The sequence below is a fragment of the Mesoplodon bidens genome, assembly GCF_964165515.1.
Source record: "Mesoplodon bidens genome assembly, chromosome: 13".
Classification (NCBI taxonomy): Eukaryota; Metazoa; Chordata; class Mammalia; order Artiodactyla; family Ziphiidae; genus Mesoplodon; species Mesoplodon bidens.
Genome location: NC_138169.1, coordinates 20,108,394 through 20,127,559, shown reverse-complemented (window position 1 = coordinate 20,127,559; position 19,166 = coordinate 20,108,394). Strand labels below are relative to the sequence as shown.

The window sequence follows — 19,166 nt, the reverse complement described above, 5'->3', positions numbered from 1 at the left end:
CTGTGATGTTTAGAAATACTGCACACTAAGCCTAGGAATATGATCCATGTGATACTTTACTGGGGATGCTTATCCCAGCCTGAGATAACCTAGGGGTTTTCACAGATTATATCTATATCTGATTCTGTAATCATGAGAACAAATTTAACTAAGAATTAAATTAGAGATCTACACATTAAAGAGATTTACAGCAAATGTCTACAAGTCCTCATAGATCAGATGGCAGGGATATGAAGCACCAAATATTAATTTTGAAGCAAACTAGAAATCTAGTAGAATAGTGCATGTCAAACCCCTTCCTAAACCGAAGACACAGCTTTTCCCAAAGATCCTTGCTAAAGTTCAGTTCACATGGAACAGAAGTTGCAGACTCTGAGGAAAACACGTGGGCCAATATACATAGTTCCCATGTGATTCCCTCTGACCCCCTCTAACTGAAATGGAAGATTCTCAGTGTATTGAAAGGAACTGTTCTGCTTTCCAGGTGAAGACGCTGAAAGGCAGAAGCAACGGCCTACCCGCGTCCGTGGCAGCCGAGTCGCTTACTAACGTCTCGCTGGAGCAAGCCTTCCAGAAGGGACTTCAGCTCAGGGGAGAAGATGTCTGGAAGTTCCACATTCTGGGGGTGGGGGGTGGGGGGAGAATACGATCTCAAAAATGCATCCAGGCAAACAGTGCCCTCAACCCCGACCAGATTTAAAGGCCATTTCTTGCATAAGGATAGTGTTAAAAAAAAAAATTGCAGATTCATTGCCAACTAACATTGACTCTAAAGAAACACAGAACAGTTACTTATCTTCAGAGTCAATCGACAGGCTGGAGCCAGAAGAATCAGGACTCCTCGCTCTTCTGCATCCCAGTCACTTTTCCTTTTATGTGATTTCTTTAGTTTTGTTCTTGATTTTCTACATCTTTCTCTTACTGATTGTTAGCAAACCCTGATATTTGCCTTGGCATCTATTTCCAGTGTTTTAAGAAAGCTTTTTTTTTTTATACTGGTTGTCACGGAATGAAACATGAAAATTATAATGCAAAAAAATAGTTTTTGACCTCCTTACCATGGTGAGTGTCATTCGGTCTATCTCATGCTTATCTTTGGTCTTATGCTGTCTGAAAGGGCTGTGACTGTAGAAATAAAGAAAATTCCATCACTAGATGGTTTCAGGTAACAGCAAACATTGTTGACTAATATTTGGGCAAGGTATTACGTTCTGTCACTGCTCATTTGAAACCGCAGAAATACAAAAGCCATAAACATATAAGCATTTGCAGAGAAAAACTGATGATCAGATTGACGATCAGATATACTGGGTCCTGAAGGAGCAAGGCTTACGTTTACTTGAACTCCTGATCTTCACGTCAGTGAAGTCATGGTACCAAAATATACTTTAGCAAATATATTCCAAGTGATAATTTAAAATATCACTTGGGAAAAAAATTAGCAAACAGGTATTTATGACAATGAAAGTCACACACATGGCGTCTGTCACATTAGTGTTTGAGATAATGGTAACTTTCATACTTTTTTTTTTTTTGAGAAAAATGGGTATTAGTTCCTCGAACAATACAAAGAACTGCAGTCAAATCAAAACACGTCCAAGATGAACACTCTCTCCCCACTAGAACCCAGTAATTTTAAGCACTACATTCCTTTGAGGATAAGAGATATAAACTAACCCTGTGCTCCCAGGCCCTCCGGAGTTCTGAGAACTGCTCCCTCATGTCCTACTTACAAACAGCCCCAGACTTAAGAGTCAGAAACCCTGGGTTCACGCTGTGACTTGGCTGTTTGCCGGCTGTGAGCCAGTCATGGAAACCTCCAGTCTCAGTCTCTTCATCTGTAAACGGCATAATGCAATATCCATCACCAAAACGGTGATGGGAACGAATAAAATAATGTAATGCTAGTAGCCGAGACAATGGCAGTATACGGTGGGTATCTGATACACATCTGTGAAATTAATAAGGATGAGTCTAACTTTACAAAATGAATGTCTGCTTGATCAACTATGTAAAGAAATTATTCCTACTCTTGCTTACATTTTTAAAATGCTGAATAAGCTGGCTTTTAAAGTTAACCTTAGACATCACTTATATATGGAATCTCAAATATGACACAAATGAACTTATCTACGAAACAAAAACAGACTTACAGACATAGAGAACAGATTAGTGGTTGTCAATGGCAGGGGGCGGGGGGAGGAATGGATTGGGAGTTTGGGATTCGCAGATGCAAACTATTATATACAGGATGGATAAACAACAAGGTCCTACTGTATAGCACAGGGAATTATAGTCAATATCCTATGATAAACCATAATGGAATAGAATGTGAAGAAGAATGTGTGTGTGTATATATATATATGTATGTATATATATATATATATATATATATAAAAGACTGAATCACTTGGCTGTACACTAAAAACTAACACAACATTGTAAATCAACTATATTTCAATAAAATAAATTTAAAAAAAAACAAAGATACTCTTAAGCATTAAAAGAGACTAGTAAACATGCAAACTAGAAAACCCTGGCCTTATTTATTCACTTGAAAATTAAAGAAGGGATATGATTGAGATTTCTGATGGTAAGACATGCCTATAAAATGATCAACCCTGTAGATTTATTTATAAGGCATATATAACATAATGTGAGGGAAGATATTATATAAAATAGTTAACTCTATAAAATGGATAAGGATGTTGAGCACATATATCAATGTAATTTAGAAAAAAGAACTAAAACGTCCACCCACTCTTGCTACTGAATAAGTTAAACTATGATGATGATTCCACTTCAGAGTATTTACTATTTAAACATTTCAATTTTCACTCTGTACAAGAGAGGGCACTCTAACGCTTGCTTTCTTTCGTATGCAGTGAAAAACACAGTAATTTCCATCTCTTGAAAGCATTAATTTGGAAAAAAAAAATCGAAACAAGGTAAATGAGTACCAAGCAAACATACGCCAATCTTTAAAACAGATTTTGATTGGAAATATTCTTTGCATCCTAATTGTTTCCAAGGAGAAAAATGTAAAATTATTGCATTTAAAAAGCAAATGGGATAGAATAGCAAACGATATCTGTTGTTTATGAGATACTATAATTTTTAAAAACTTGACTTGAATCATTCTGTATGCAAAATACAGAGATATTAACATGTTCATGGTTCAAGAGAAAAGGAATATAGGTTTATTAAATCTTACTACAACTTCAGTCTCCCTTCATGACACAACTGCTCCTCCCCCACAGAGTTCCCTAACGTATAAAAGGGGATTGTGTGAAGGTCTCCTGTGTTTCGGCAAATCCATCTGCTTTGGCTCCTGTGTGCAAAGCCAGAGGACCCCTTCCTGCTCTCGACCCTCATGTGCTTGCCTGCATCTGATGCTGGAAGCAGAGGGCTGTGCCCAGACACTTGGAGAGAAGCAGACTGTGTTCTGACAGAGATGCTCCGTGCTAAATTTAAAAACTCTTTCATGTGACCAGAGGGAGGGCTTTGCGAGGGGACGGGAGTTAAAGTTAGCGGTGCCAAAAACATTCCCGGCACACGGGCCGATCACTACAAATCCCATTTGATAAATATAGCTCTGCCACGTCTAACTCAATAAGAAACAATCGGAAATGCTTTTCGGATCTTCGGTTCTGGGCTGTTGTGCTGAGAAAGTCTGGTCTTTCAAGTCCTGAGGCGCATCTGTTTCCAACGTCTTCTTGATTATTCTTTGTGAACAAAACCCAAGATTCTGTTTCTATTTTGGAAAATGTTAAAGAAAATCTCCTATAGTAATGATCTCCATTCTGAGGGAGGCACGTGGTGCTCGCTGATCCTGTGTGATCACAGCTGCTCCCCGACGCAGCCGCTTTAAATAGGAGACAGTAAAGGGCCTGTCAACAGCTTATGCCGTGGGCCAAGCTCTTCCAACAGCACATGCAACATTCTGGCTGCGTCGGGGGACGTTATGGGAATAGAATTCATATGTACAGTGGTCAGATGTGGCTTTTGAATAACAGAGTGGGAGAGCCGAAAATTTCCCCCCAAACGAGTTGGGAAATCGTTCAAGGCATGCTAAATGATGGGGAAACACACACACACACAATCATTCACAGTGAAAAGATGAGCTCAAAAACAATCCATTTATAAATACAAGTGACTACAAATCTTTACGTCAAAAATTAATTTTAGGGCTCCCCTGGTGGCGCAGTGGTTGAGAGTCCGCCTGCCGACGCAGGGGACACGGCTTCGTGCCCCGGTCCGGGAAGATCCCACGTGCCGCGGAGCGGCTGGGCCCGTGAGCCAGGGCCGCTGAGCCTGCGCGTCCGGAGCCTGTGCTCCGCAACGGGAGAGGCCACAACAGTGAGAGGCCCGCGTACCGCACACACACAAAACATTAGTGAATTTTAGAATACCAAAAGGGATTGCATGTCACATCAAATGTGAGTTTTGAACCTAAGCCAATAGCTACCGACGTATTTATCAACGTTCCTTTTCTTTCCCTACGGGAACCAACTCGGCAACCTCAGGCAGAGCTCGGTTCTCCCCTCGTGTCTGACAATCAATGGTGACAAGTCTAAGGTCAAAGCTACTGTCACGTCAAGTCCTTCCCTTCACGGAGAGCTGGACTCTAGACTGAGGATCGTGACGGCGACTCTGCACACTTGCAACACGGACACCTCTTTACACACAGATGCGCTTCAGGGTCTGGCGGTCAGCTGAAGTGGAAGCGGTGACCCCCACCCAACATACGGCCCTGAGCGGACGGGTCCATCACTGAGCCCAGGGATGCAAACGTGTTCTCGGGCCTTGACAGCTTCCTTACATCCAGGTTCCTGTCCCTTGCACCCTGTGGGATCCTTCTAGGGTGTCACAACAGAACTAGGGGTTCAGACAAGTGTTTCAGCAGAAGCAATGGGGTACACTGGTCAGTGCGAGAAGCATCTGATCAGAGAAAACAGAAGCGAAAAAAGACCCTTGGTGACCACTGGTCACCCTCACTGCACAGATGTGGGGAGGAGGGGAAGAGACTTGCTCTGGAGCAGAGTTTCTCATCCTCAGCTGTGTGATCCTTTGTTGGAGCAGCGGGGGCCGCCCTGTGCACTGTACGATGCTTAGCAGCAACCCTGGCCTCGACCCGCTAGATGCCAAGTTGTGACAACCAAAAATGCCCCCGGGCATTGCCAAGCACTCCTGGGGTTGAGGACGAGCGCTGGGGAGTGGCTGGCATGGAGTCTGGTTCATCCCATGAGGACTGATGCCACGGTCGCCCCGTGAGAGCACCAGGATACCGGGGGACAGACGGCCTGTGAAGCCCGCACCCGGGAGGCTGCGTTGGCCGCGCTCTCCTCCCACCCGCTCCTGAGTTACCTGTTTCAGTTCCTTAGGCTCCTCGTGTCTGAGAAAAGACAGCTACTCGGGCTCCCTCTGTACAGTGTGTAAGAACTGAATAGGATGCTCCTGTACGCCTGGATGGAACCTTCTTACCCCTCATTTAAGCTGAGGGGATGAAGGCTCCATTGCCTCCAGATCTCACCATGATGCTTTGCTCCTGAAGGGCCCTCAATAAACATGAGCTTAATATGAACCACTGACACTTTATACCCACTGACGTTGGTAGTGATATGACCATCCTCCCAATCACCTTGAATCTAAACTATCTGTCCATAGCCAAGCATCCACTGAAAAAACAAAACCTGTAAGAACGGGCTGTAAGAACGATATTGTTAAGTCATTTGTGGCCTTTCTGATCCCAGTACCACAGCGCTACTCAAACCTTTGCCTGGGTTCTTAGACGTGCCTCCCACCAGCATCCTCTTACTGAAGAGCAACCCAACCTTTGCTTAAAAGATGCTTCCTTTCTCTGTCCCTCCTTTGCTTAAAAGCCCTCAGTCTCTGGGGCCTTAAGATCAAAGCCCCACCTGCACAGCATGGAATTCTAGGTGGCCCCCGGCCCTGCCCCAATTTTCTCCATCTTCTCTCTCAGCACACCTTCCCCGCGACCAACAGCTGACCGCCCCCACCCCCAACTCACAGGTCGTTGATGGGGAAAGACCACCTGCGCCTGCTCTGTACTGTCCCCTCCCCATCGTCTACTTCCGCTCCAGGTCTTCATCCTGCCATCCTGTCTGTGAGAGAACACTTCCCATACCAACTCCTACATGAAGGTGTCAAGTCGGCCCTATGCTTCCAGGTTAGACCCGGTGATCCCATTTCTGCTCTCCCAGCACAGCCCATCCAGCTCACGATTTTGTATGTGTGTGTACCTATCTACTCTCCTCCGAGTTCCTCCAGGACTGTGTGTGGCTCCCTCCCTCCCTCCCCCCCCCCACAGCATCAAGCACAGGCTCTTGCATACTGCAGGTACTCAATAAATGCTCACCAAATTGTATTTAAATCACTTAAGTCAGAAAAGGTTTCCCCGCTCTTTGGTTTCAGTGCTCTCTCCATTCCTGGGATTGCCTTCTGAACAAGTATTAGAAAGAATGGCAGACGATCATACATCTTTGTAGGGAAGATTCATCTATTCTCTTTGTTAGGCATTGGAAGGATTCTTGCCATTTTCAGGCTCAGTGGATGGTCACCAGGCAGTGACGGGGAGCTGGCTATCTGTGAGGCAGGACATGCCTTCACAGGGCAGCTCAAATGCTGAACGGACATTCTTGCGTCAAACTGAAGTCTCTTCTCTCCTGAAAATGCTCACTGTCTAGAGGTGTGCAGATGAGTATGCCTCCTTCAATGAGATGGGCCTTTTGACAGCTGGAGCCAACAGGATGGCTGCCCGAAGCACTGTACCCAGCTCTCTGAACCTGTCCATATGAGCCACGATTTCTAGCTGTCACCATTCTCATCTCTTCTTATCCATCCATCCCATCCCATCCTCATGACCATCCTCTGGATGTCTTCCTGTTGGCCAAGATTCCTCTCAGTAGGGGTCACATCAAACATAATGCTTCAATCAAGCCTGATCAAGGATGTCATAAAGGAATTACCACCTTCCAATGCAGTCCTCCAAACTTGAACCATGACCAAGTAAGACGGGACTGGCTTTATCAGCTACAAATCACACTGCTGGCATAGAGATAACGACCAAACCAATTTTCAGATCTTTTAAAAATAATGGTATATGCCAGATCATTTCTAGACTACACAGATGGACATTATTATAAACAGACAGAATAACAATATTAAACAAAAATCAATAAACAAACAAAGCCCTAAATGCAAGACTTTGCAAGTTTCCCTGCCACATTCTACAACTGACTTTTGAATCTTGAGTTAACGCATTCAGCTGTTGCTGCTGTGCAGAGTTTTTCTTAAATCATCTCGTGACTCTGTAAGTGTGGATTCTAATCTCCAACCCCTTCTTCAGCGGAGACCTCAGTGAAGATGGTGTGTCTGGATGCACTTACCATGCATGCAGGGACTCCCGCCGGCTGGAGAAACATCTCGGGTGGGAAGTGGTTTTCTCTGATTTGCTTTGCACAAACTCTCTAATTAGGTCAGCTAGTCTGATGACATGAATTAAGACCATCCAGGCTCCATAAACATGATAATTCAATTAAGGACCAACAGGACCTGACTCTCTGAGCAATAATACAATTTTAGTTCCCAAGTGAATGCGGTGAGCAGAGAACAACTAGATTATCCAGGTCCTGGGGAAGCAACCGGGGTGCTTGGAACCTAGTCTGGGGGGAAGACAGGGAATCCAGCCTCTTTTCAGATTGTGCTAAATGTAATAAGACGATGCAGCGATGCTCAATAAGGCTTTCTGAGGGAAACATGGGAACTTTAGCAAACTACCAGGCCTGTGTGTTCATAGAAGCAACGTTACAGGGAGAATCCTGACTAGGAAATTTTAATGTAAACTGCTTTTTGTATCTCTGTGAATGGAGAATAATCAAAAACATATCTTAAACAATTCAGCTCTCTGTTAAAATTGGCTAAAGACTCTTAAAATTTATGGAAATATTAACATAATTTTAAACATTCAATATGAGAACACATTTGGAGAGCACTTTCATTCCATCCTCTTTCCACTTGTATTTCATCATCTCTGGTAGATTAGAACTAAGGGTCAAGTATAACAAATGAAAAACACAGAATCACACCATTTCATTTTTGTGTTTTTAAAACCTACAAATTTCAGCATGTTCACAAACAGATGCACACTTTTTTTTTTTTTTTTCCTACTATGTTTTCTCTTCTTACTTGCTTTTTTTAGTGTTATCTTTGCTAGGTTCATCCATGCTGACACGCAAAGATCTGTCTAGTTCATGTACTTTCCTCACTATGTAGGATTCCCATGTAGGGAAATACAATAATTTGTATGTGCATTTTCCTGTTGATGGACATTTAAATTGTTTCCACTTTTCAGTATGATTTCTTTTTTTTAATAATTTATTTATTTATTTATTTATTTTTAAATTTTTTGCTGTATAACAAATTTAATCAGTTATACATATACATATGTTTCCATATCCCCTCCCTTTTGCGTCTCCCTCCCACCCTCCCTATCCCACCCCTCCAGGCGGTCACAAAGCACCGAGCTGATCTCCCTGTGCTATGCGGCTGCTTCCCACTAGCTATCTACCTTACGTTTGGTAGTGTATATATGTCCATGCCGCTCTTTCACTTTGTCACAGCTTACCCTTCCCCCTCCCCATATCCTCAAGTCCATTCTCTAGTAGGTCTGTGTCTTTATTCCTGTCTTACCCCTATGTTCTTCATGACATTTTTTTTTCTTAAATTCCATATATATGTGTTAGCATACAGTATTTGTCTTTCTCTTTCTGACTTACTTCACTCTGTATGACAGACTCTAGGTCTATCCACCTCATTACAAGTAGCTCAATTTCATTTCTTTTTATGGCTGAGTAATATTCCATTGTATATATGTGCCACATCTTCTTTATCCATTCATCCGATGATGGACACTTAGGTTGTTTCCATCTCCGGGCTATTGTAAATAGGGCTGCTATGAACATTTTGGTACATGTCTCTTTTTGAATTATGGTTTTCTCAGGGTATATGCCCAGTAGTGGGATTGCTGGGTCATACGGTAGTTCTATTTGTAGTTTTTTAAGGAACCTCCATACCGTTCTCCATAGCGGCTGTACCAATTCACATCAGATGCACACTTTTAAAACAGATTCTCTTTGGGTGTTCATCCTTTTGTGTAAAAAATGCTTTAACCTCACAAGACAATCATGAGTAGTTAATTCCAGGGAAAAGAAATTCTCCTACCCTCTTCGATTATCTACATTTAAAAATAACACTTATTCCCAAAATAAGGCTTATCAATGGAAATATTCCAACAAAGTCTTGTTTCAGGTCTAAACGTGTTGGCATACCTTCCTGGTATGGAACAAAAATACCAAAAGCTTATGGGAAAGAAACTCACTTTTACGGGCAGAAAGAGCTGTGGGCATCGCCTGGATCAGTGTGTGGCTTAAAGATCACTGTGTGATCTAAAACGATATTAGCACCTAATAACATGTAAGTATTTTTGATTTTGATCCAAGTGCAGGCCACGGTGATGGTACTAAGAGGACGCATTTCACTCACCCTCTCAGAAGTTTGAAAAGCATACAGCCCAGGGAGAACCAGTCGGCACTGCTGTCGTACGCAGTCCCTTTCTGCAGGACCTCGGGAGCCATGTACCCGTGGGTGCCCCTAGGGAGAAGAAAGGGTATGTGCGGTAACCTGTGCTTGCAGACCTTATAAAATATTCCCAGCTCATCAAGAGGTCTGAGCATCATTCATCAATGTCGGCAACTATGAACAAGGGGGAGGGGACGACAGTGCTTCCACCAACTATGATTCAGCAAACACCCAGTGGGAAAACGACCTTTCCTGTCTTCATTAGGATAGGAGTGAATCTAAATAAATTACCATATGAAATAAATCTGAACAGTGCACACACTCCTCGGTCTCGGAGGTGAAATGTGAATCTCTCTGGAGTTCTTCCTCACTACAGCCAGGAGGAACCAAGGGCAGGCCCATTTGAGGGCTCTCCTGAGGAGATGTGTGGGGCTGGGGGAGGGAGCGGGGGAGGGGGTGGTGAACAGTGGCCACACCGCAGCGCTAGAGACCTGGAAGGGATGGGCATCGGCGTCCCTGTGTGGCGCCACCCTCCCGTGCTGAGGACCAGGGCTCGCACATATGCCCGTCGTATCTCCCACCCTTCCACGGTCACGATGGTCTCCAAGGCAGGGCGGGCGTGGGGGGACAAGCCGACAGGTACGGAGACGGAGAAATCACGTACCCGGTTGAAAGAGTTGCTGACAGCTCAAAGGACTCAGCCAAACAAATGTGCAGGCGACTTGCAGGAAGCTGAGAAAAATCACTTGGGAGGACAACCATTTATATGTAATATGTGTTATCTGCAACTCAAAATCCTTTCCCGTTCTGCGACTCCCCACCCGTCCTTAGAGATCTGAGCACGCACTGTTCCAAGCGCGCAAGAGAGGGCTCGTGGGGAACTTTCAAAGACGTGGCCTGAAAGGGCCCCGAAAAAGCCTTTAACTGTAGCTCTGTTCCCATCCTTCATTGATTTTCTTCACTGATAGAATGCGTGATAAAATGACACCTTCATCCCACAGGGGTGCTGTGAGGATCACACGTCTGTAATGGGCTTAGGATAGTGCTGGCTCTTAAAAAGAACTCAACTTATGTTAGGGATTTTATTCTCTATCCTTATGTTATTATAGTCCTTTTAAACTTATGCTCAGAAACAGTGAGAATCTGCTCCGAGAAGTGATCCTGGATCATTAGTGATCCTGGATCAGCACTGGCCCCGATACCCTCTCTGCCTCAGAGTTCTATCTTGAAAGACTTTTCTCAAACAGTGAAAACGGGCACTGGTCCATCCCTCAGAAAAGCTCCGCCACCCAGAATCCGAAGTCTGACAGCGTGAGGTCAGCAAGGCACACTGTGAGGGAGTCAGAGATTTCCTCAAGGGGCATCCAAGCCATTTTCTGGGGAGGTTTAACTTTGCTGTTGCTGGGAAAACCTTTGTGGTGACCTTTTTAACCTGCGATTCTCGGGATCAAAACCCAGTTCTGGGATGGGAAGACCTCAACAAGGATAAATGCATGGGGTTAACGCAGATCACGTCTCTGAGTGGACACTGGACACAGCAGAGCGCTGGACCTGCCCATCTCCACGGTTTTCAGCTTCTGCCTACATGGCAGCACCTAGCACTTCCTGCTGCTTCCCACTGACGATCTGTGCTGTTCATGCTGAAAGAACACTTGAGCATTTGAAGACATGGTGACAGGGGACTGAGCTTTGTGTTCCTGGATAAAATAAGCTGGGACTCAATGAGTCACTGATGATCTGTTTGATTTCAGAAACAAAGTTTTTCTGTGTCATTTGGTGGCTGCTCCATGGTTCACTTTCAGTTTGTCAGAATTTGATTACATCATTAGAGGGACTGAGTCTAAACCTAGATGGAGAACCAACCACAATGCTGCTGTGCAGAAGGGCCAGCGTCTGACGAAGTCCTGGCATCATACCTACGGCCTTGAAAAGACCAGAGAAGCCCGGTCTAGGGTGAAATTCTGGACACAAATCTTTAATCTTGTACCAAGTCGATCCTCTCAAAGCCTCAGGGAGTTCAGACAGAGTGTAAGGAACACAAGTTTTGGAGTCAGACAGAACTGGATCTTAATTCTAGTCCCACGATGTGCCAGGTATGTGACTTTTTTCTAGTTCCTTAGTTTCTCTGAACCTCAGTTTCCATCCCATAAAAGTAGATGATTATACCCATGCCCTGTGGGTCCTCTGTGAAGATAACAACATATTCAGAGCAGCCGGCCACACATGCCTGGGACAGCCGACGTTCAACTCATGGCATGAGTGCTGTCCCCCAGACCGGTCACTTCCTGGACAGCCCCCGGGCTGCTGGCTCCAGGAGGTCAGGGAGCTCTTCTGCCTCGGTCCCCACTGCATCGCCAGCATCTGGCACACAGCCAATGTGAAGTAAATACTTATTACGTGAAGGAGTTGACTTCACCCTCACAACTGTCACGTGAAGTAAGCAGCGTTGTTACTACCTCTTTATAGAGGAGAAAAATGAGGCTGGTGCCATGTGGAAGGAGGATTCAAACCCACATCTGCTGACTTAAAGGCCTTTGTTCTCAGCCATGACACGCCTCCTCTACTTAAAAATACAAAATTTTGGGGCTTCCCTGGTGGCGTAGTGGTTGAGAGTCCACCTGAAGATGCAGGGCACACGGGTTCGTGCCCCGGTCCGGGAGGATCCCACATGCCGCGGAGCGGCTGGGCCCGTGAGCCATGGCCGCTGAGCCTGTGCTCCGCAACGGGAGAGGCCACAACAGTGAGAGGCCTGCGTACCACAAAAAAAAAAATAAAAAAAATTCTGTTGTGCGTTTATCCTTTTTAAGTAGTGGCCTCACTATCATTGTTTAAACATGGAAATCAACCTTCCCGATCCCATCCCTTTACAGGTGCTGTTCAGCTATGGACAAAAGCCCGTCTTTCAGAGCTGACAAGTGAATTACACTAAGAAGGGGGCGAGGCCCTATAAGGGAATAAGTAACTCTGCATCTGGAAGTTAATTCCTTTGGGAGATTAACTCTTCTGAGCTCTCGGATTCATATTCAGTTGTGACTATACTAAATTGAAGAAATTAGCATACAAAATAGCTGTGGCATTAAAAATTCAAATGATTCTCTTAAAAATGTCTGATGAACTCCCTGGGAGAGGCTTATACAACCCCAGGTTCTGGCCTCATAATTGTCAAGTGCTGGCAAAATGCTAAGGCTTTTATCACCATATCCCAGATTCTGTAGGAAGAGAGAAACATGTTTACAGAAACGGTGCTAATCGCTATTAACATCTGATCAGAGCTTTAAATGGCAATTCTGATTTAACGCAGCCCCTCATAAAGTTCTGCAGTTTTAGAACCACTTTATTTCTAGTCCCACAAAAAAAAAAAAAAAAAAGGATTCATAGTTTATTTTCTGCATGGATGCATGAAATGAAACTCCTGGGAGTTACTTCAAGACCATTCAACACAGTAATGATGCACAATAAAATGGAATTTTAAGAGCTCCACTGCTAAGACTGATATATTGAAAAAGAAAAATCAAGCAAAAGTCACCTGTTTTTCTACAAACTGCACATATGTCCGCATCTTCCACCCAGATAAACTGATACTAAAGAAATAGGAATAAAAACCAGTACGTATTCCGTTCTGCTTCTGCTGAGCCCCGGGGCATCTACTTCATACTCCTGTTGCCATTTTAACAATCTCAGGTTCAGGGAAGTCCTTGGGCCAGTGTCAACACTTGCAGAACAAGCACGGCCACTGCTGGAAGCAGCTTAGGGTCCCCTGAGAGGGGACAGGTGCTGGCCGACGGCCAGGGCATCAGGGAGCTTCCTCTGCATGGTTGTTTAGAGGACAAATGTAATATTCAGATCTAACAATATGACCTGCATTAAAAGCTTGAACTGCAAGGAGATGATTTTTTTTTTTTTTTTTGCGGTACGCGGGCCTCTCACTGTTGTGGCCTCTTCCGTTGCGGAGCACAGGCTCCGGACACACAGGCTCAGAGGCCTTGGCTCACGGGCCCAGCCGTGCCACGGCATGTGGGATCTTCCCGGACCGGGGCACGAACCTGTGTCCCCTGCATCGGCAGGTGGACTCTCAAACACTGCGCCACCAGGAAAGCCCAAGGACATGATTTTTTAAATTAAAAAAAGAACTCTAATTTCTTTTTAGCAAAAAACCCCAAACTTTTGAAAAAGGAGGAAAAAGTAGATGGAGAGAGAAACCTGACCTCTGAGCCTTCCTTGGAAAGTTCTATGCAATTGCCTGGGCATCTTCTTTGGCATATAAGCTTTCAGGGGTCTATTACTACCTCTACCCTATAGATAAAGAGACTGAGGGTCAAGCAGGTGAGCTGACTGCCTCAGGGTCACACAGCCAGCACAGATTTGGGTCTGCTGCTGAGGCCCCTATCTTTCCCTTAGAACACCCTGCCCCCGGGCAGCTACACTGTGGGTCCCTGCATGTTCCCCCAAATGGTGAGAGCGAGCACACCACCACCCTTATCTCCTCTCCCACAGCCTGGGATACGGGACCTTCCCCTGACCCGGCACTGCCACATGCTGAAAATCGCTATTGGCAAGAAAAAAATGGGGGGACAAATGACCACATCGGGGTCTGAGTGAATAGGCAAGTTGAGTTAGGAAACGACAGTGACAGAGGTGCTATACTACTCACACACTCGCGTGCGGCTTCTTTTTGGAAAAATCGCAGGCAAGACCAAGGTCTGATATCCTAACATGTCCGTGTTCATCCAAGAGGATATTTGCGGGCTAAAATGAAAGAGAAAGTGATCTTCAAGAGTCCCCAAGATGTCCCAGGGGCTAACTTCTAAAACTATTGGCACTTGATAGCTCATTATTTTATCACAGTTCATTCCTACACATGAATCCTAGCATTAATTAGATCATCACATCGGAGTGGGGCATGATACCGACAATGACATGTTTCATGTTAATTTCAGCAGGAAAGTGGTAATGACAGATGGGAAGGATTCTACTCATTTGATGATGGAACACAGGGCAGGTAACACTGGAGGGTTACAACCACAGTCTATCAGAGTTAAAGTATTTCTTTTTCACAGCAAGAAGTGCAATCGAGCCAGAATGGTGAGTCTCTCCACAAAGGGAGTGAGTCCACAGGCTCCTTGGCCTCTGTAACTACTAGGACTTCAGAGAATGAAGCCACGAAGCACAGCACAGAAAGGAATCTTGTAAAAATATACAAATAGTGACCAAAGAAATCAAAATATTCCACAGTGCCACATTAATCCCAATAAATGTAATTTCTGTTTATTAGTACAGAAACAACAGAGGGCCCTACCAAATGACCAAATATGATTTTGACCACAACTCTGATGAAATGTATCCATTAAGATTAGATTTAGTCAGCATAATCGTGGAAAACAAAGCTCCTCTCCCTAATACACATTGAATTACAGTCATCTTGATATTTATCTGCTGGAGATCAGCTATTGTTTTGCTTGAAATAAAAATAATGGCATGCCATTATAAACTTGAAGCATGAATAGTCATGAATGACTAGAATTAAGTCTGAATAGAAATTAGATAATACCATTGCCTACTAAATAGCTTAGAAGACAAAAATACTGCATCAAGATGATTAGAAACCAGTTATAGATTTAAATTAAAATGTATTACAATGGTGCTTCATGGGCCTTCGGCGTGTATTTTATTCTTCTGCAAAACTCACCATGAGGAAATAAAATGTCATGTGCCAACCCGTGTCTAATTATTTCTAATGTGATGAAAATACTTTTTTTCTTCTTTATGTTCATATGAAGGCCAAGGGAGTAATTCTTTACCCTTGCAGGAGGCTTTAAAAGTTACAAAGTCCCTTGTGAAAAACATAATATGCCCAACACTAAAATACACCATTTTAGATTCTTAGGAGGTAACCTTTAAAAGTTAATCAAAACACATGAGCAAAGGAACACAATGTGTACATTTTAGCTGGTTAACCTGGGTTCAGGTTAAGAAGGAAGCAGAGAGGAGGCAAACCCACTCTCCTCCCAACCTCCTTGGGAAGCTGCCATGGCTATCATTTTTCTTCTCACCATCATTTACACCTTTATATATCTGCGTGATCGTTTCTATAGTTTGTCAAGGTCCCGTTTATCTCCTCCCCCATCTTCATGCGGCTGGCTAGACGAATATCACCGTGGATGTACCAAGCAAACTCCCAACACCCTCCTTAACGCAGAACCTGGGACCAACCGTCATGGTCTGGAATGGAAAAACTCAGAACGCACTTATTTCCTTTTTTTTCAAGTCCAGTAAGATTTTAAAGAGAACCACAGTGAAGAAGCCCAGGCATGGAAGACTGGGGCTACGTAGTTCAGGGATCTGAAAATCCATTAGTGATTTTTAAAGGCAAATTCAAAACAATCTGAGGCTCAGAGAGTGCCCTTTGGGGGAAATTCTCCAGGCTGTCAGCCACTCTGCCCTGATCGGATCAGGCTTGCCTCAAATGAGTTATTACTCAGCCCTTCAACGTGTTAGTTCACAAGTAGATACTTCCCGTAAGACATATATGTTCTCTGCTAGTTCACCTTTGTACACCTCCTGGTCTCACACCAAGCCAGGGCCAAATCAGTTGCTTAGTGAACATTAATGGAATTACAATCAATTGTAAAATGGGCGACAACAAAACACCCCTACCCTGCTTTTCACTAATTAACCAATTAAAGTTTTTGAGTTGGCATATGTGCTGCACCAGACACAGAGGTAATAGGGACAAGTAGGATGGAGTCCTTAGAACAGAGTTCAGAGTCTGGAGGAGACAGACATCACAAAGGTGATGCCTTTATCAGGGCTGAGACGAGGAAAATGACAGGGTACCATGAAAGAGGTGGAAACGCCTGGAAGACCACAACTGCAATACCACACCTATTGCACAGGTCCGATAAATGGAAGGAGTCTGTCCAATGGCCTTACCTTCAAATCTCTGTAAACAACAAACCGATTGTGCATGTGTTCCAGCCCCAGGATGACTTCTGTGGCATAAAACCGCATCTCCTTCTCAGAAAACACCCCGTGCTGTGAAAGGTGATAGTGCAAATCGCCCCCTGGAATCAGAGACGTGGAATTTAAATTCAGTGCATTAATTTAAAGGCAACAAAAATCACTGTCATCCTGCAGAGTTATGATACAGTCGAAAAAGGTAAACTATGCTTCTGCTTTGTCTATATATATATATATATATATATATATATATATATATATATATGTTATTGATTTCTGTAATTTGACCAAACGCTTTAAAAATTCTAGAGAAAACTAAAACATTGAGAAGACTTAGATGTGACAATGGCCAGGACGATATGAAACAAAGCCACCGTTCTCTGACAGGTATCACAGTTCCCAGATGTACCATCAAGGGGGAGGGAGGGTTAGCTAATCTGCTTTGATTACTTGCGCTCTGTCTAATAACTGAATCAACCCATGTAGTGATCCAGTAGGTGGCTTAGCAACTCATTCTGTGGACAATAAATAGTAAGGAAACAAAACAAACACATTGATCATATTGATAGATATATGAGAAAGCAAATACAGTAAAATTTTAACTGGTAAAACCCAGGTGGTGTGTATTCGGGTGTCCCCAGTAAAATTCTTTCAATTTTGCCATATGTTTGGAGTTTTCATAATAAAATGTTGGAAAAGGTAAATCATCATATGGCCTCAAGTTACAGAGACAAAGAAGGCCACAAACAGGGTAAGGGAATGTTCTTATAAAGTATAAAAGAAGAGCCTCAATTGATCTATGAAAGTTCATGTGTGTCCAACTTCACTGCCCTTGATTTTATAAGTATCTTCCTGTTCACACACACATATTCCTGTATAACCACTACCAGATCAAGGTGTAGAAAATTTCCAGCATTGCTGAAGGCTTCCCATGCCCATTCCAGGCAGTATATCAGCTCACAGCCCCTAATTAAAGCTAATCGGACTCTACTGTAACCTCTCCCCCCATAGATTAGTTTTGCCAGTTCTGATAGTCACATAAATAGACTCACACAGGGTACATGCCGCTGTGTCTGGCTGTGTCTGCTCGTTATAATGTGTGTGGAAATTCCTTCACGCTGTTGGGTAGGTCCGATTTTAAATCACACACTCAAAATGTAATAAAACTTCAAGCGAATTTCAAAAAAGGTATTTCATTTGTTGAACTGTATGTCTTTTAATTTCAGCTCTTGTTACTAAAAATGCTTTGAGTATATATCATGTCACTTTCTAGTATTAAAAAACTACTTTTCTAGCTAAAACTCTTTCATCATTCTCTGGGTCATCAGTCATAGTTTAAAAGATCAATGTACAGTGGAACTGGGCTAAAGGCATAGAAGACTGGGCTAAAATCTGTCCTGACCCAAAGTCAGTCCTTCAAAGTTGGTTTTTAAATACATTTCTATCTTCAGCCTATGTATCTTTAGGAGGCATTTCATTCTTAAAAGGTGAGGGCCAGGAACATGCAAACTAAACATCCAGGCCAGTTGCATTCCAGAAAATCAAGTTTCACTGTATTTTAACTATTTTATGAAAGTCTTTTCTAGAAAATGCAACTTCCTGGGGAGAGACTGGGAGGGCCAGAGGGAAATGGCAGTCAACATTTTTAAATGAAGTTTAACTGAAAATTGAAGAATAAAAGGTTTCCTTAAACTTCAGGAGGAATTTAGTTACCTGAAAGACCCAAATGGCCAGTCTGTCTGGAGCAATGCAAGCTAAGATAAAACATCATGAAAACACAAACAAACAACATCATGGCAAAGTCTTGCAGCGTGTTCAGACTTCCTAAGTCTTGCTTACCGTTCATCAGATCCAAGATGAAGCAGAGTTTATCTGGCGTATGGAAGGCATAGGTCATACAGACAATGAAAGGACAATCCTAGAGTGAAAAAAACATGTAAGAAGAGCAAAAGCTGCCCTGGAAAGCACATCTACTGCCAAACACCATCTACACATTTTTTTTTATCCATGCCACTGCACCGTGCATGAAACACAGACACCTACCTGGTAACTTTAACAGACCCAGGAAAGTGGGTCTGGTTCTGTGGAAAAATGCACAGAGACACAACACTGCTAATTAGAGATGAACTCAAAGGTGCTCTATCACTCTGATTCAATCATGACTCCTCTATCTACATCTTCAAAAGACTCAGATTCTATAGAAAAATATTACTGCCGTGCTAGTCTTTCTGTTGGTCTACATTTCAGTTCTGGCTAGTCAAGTATCCATTTCAATCTCTGATTCTGAGTTTGGAAGAACCATACCATGGGGGGAAATGTTATCAGTATTACTGTTTTGAAACACTGAGAACAAAAATGGAATTAAATTAGCTTTTGAAAGTGGAAACATGTGCCAGAGCCGAGGACAGAAAAACTCAATTGTAAAGATGCCAATTTTCCCCCAGATGAATCTCTAGATTCCATGCACTCTTAATTAAAATGGAAATTGACAAACTGATCCCAAATTTTATATGGAAATGTAAACGGCCAAGAAAAGGTCAGATACACTTGAAGAAAAATAAAGCTAGAAAACTCATAGTGCTAGACATCAAGACTTATGGTAAAGCAAC

The 19,166-nt window shown here is 43.3% G+C and overlaps 1 protein-coding gene across 3 annotated transcripts in view; it reads right to left on the bottom strand.

Moving 5' to 3' along the window:
* GRK3 (G protein-coupled receptor kinase 3) overlaps window positions 1–19,166 on the bottom strand; it is a 133,091-nt gene that overhangs the window by 17,504 nt on the left and 96,421 nt on the right. For all 3 annotated transcript variants that reach the window (XM_081253214.1, XM_081253215.1, XM_081253216.1), the window contains 6 exons: window positions 18,397–18,475; window positions 16,531–16,661; window positions 14,252–14,346; window positions 9,565–9,672; window positions 1,059–1,125; window positions 519–619 (listed from right to left, as the gene is read on the bottom strand). In XM_081253214.1, coding sequence (XP_081109340.1) covers window positions 519–619; window positions 1,059–1,125; window positions 9,565–9,672; window positions 14,252–14,346; window positions 16,531–16,661; window positions 18,397–18,475 — 581 coding nt within the window. The remainder of the gene's footprint in view (window positions 1–518; window positions 620–1,058; window positions 1,126–9,564; window positions 9,673–14,251; window positions 14,347–16,530; window positions 16,662–18,396; window positions 18,476–19,166) is intronic.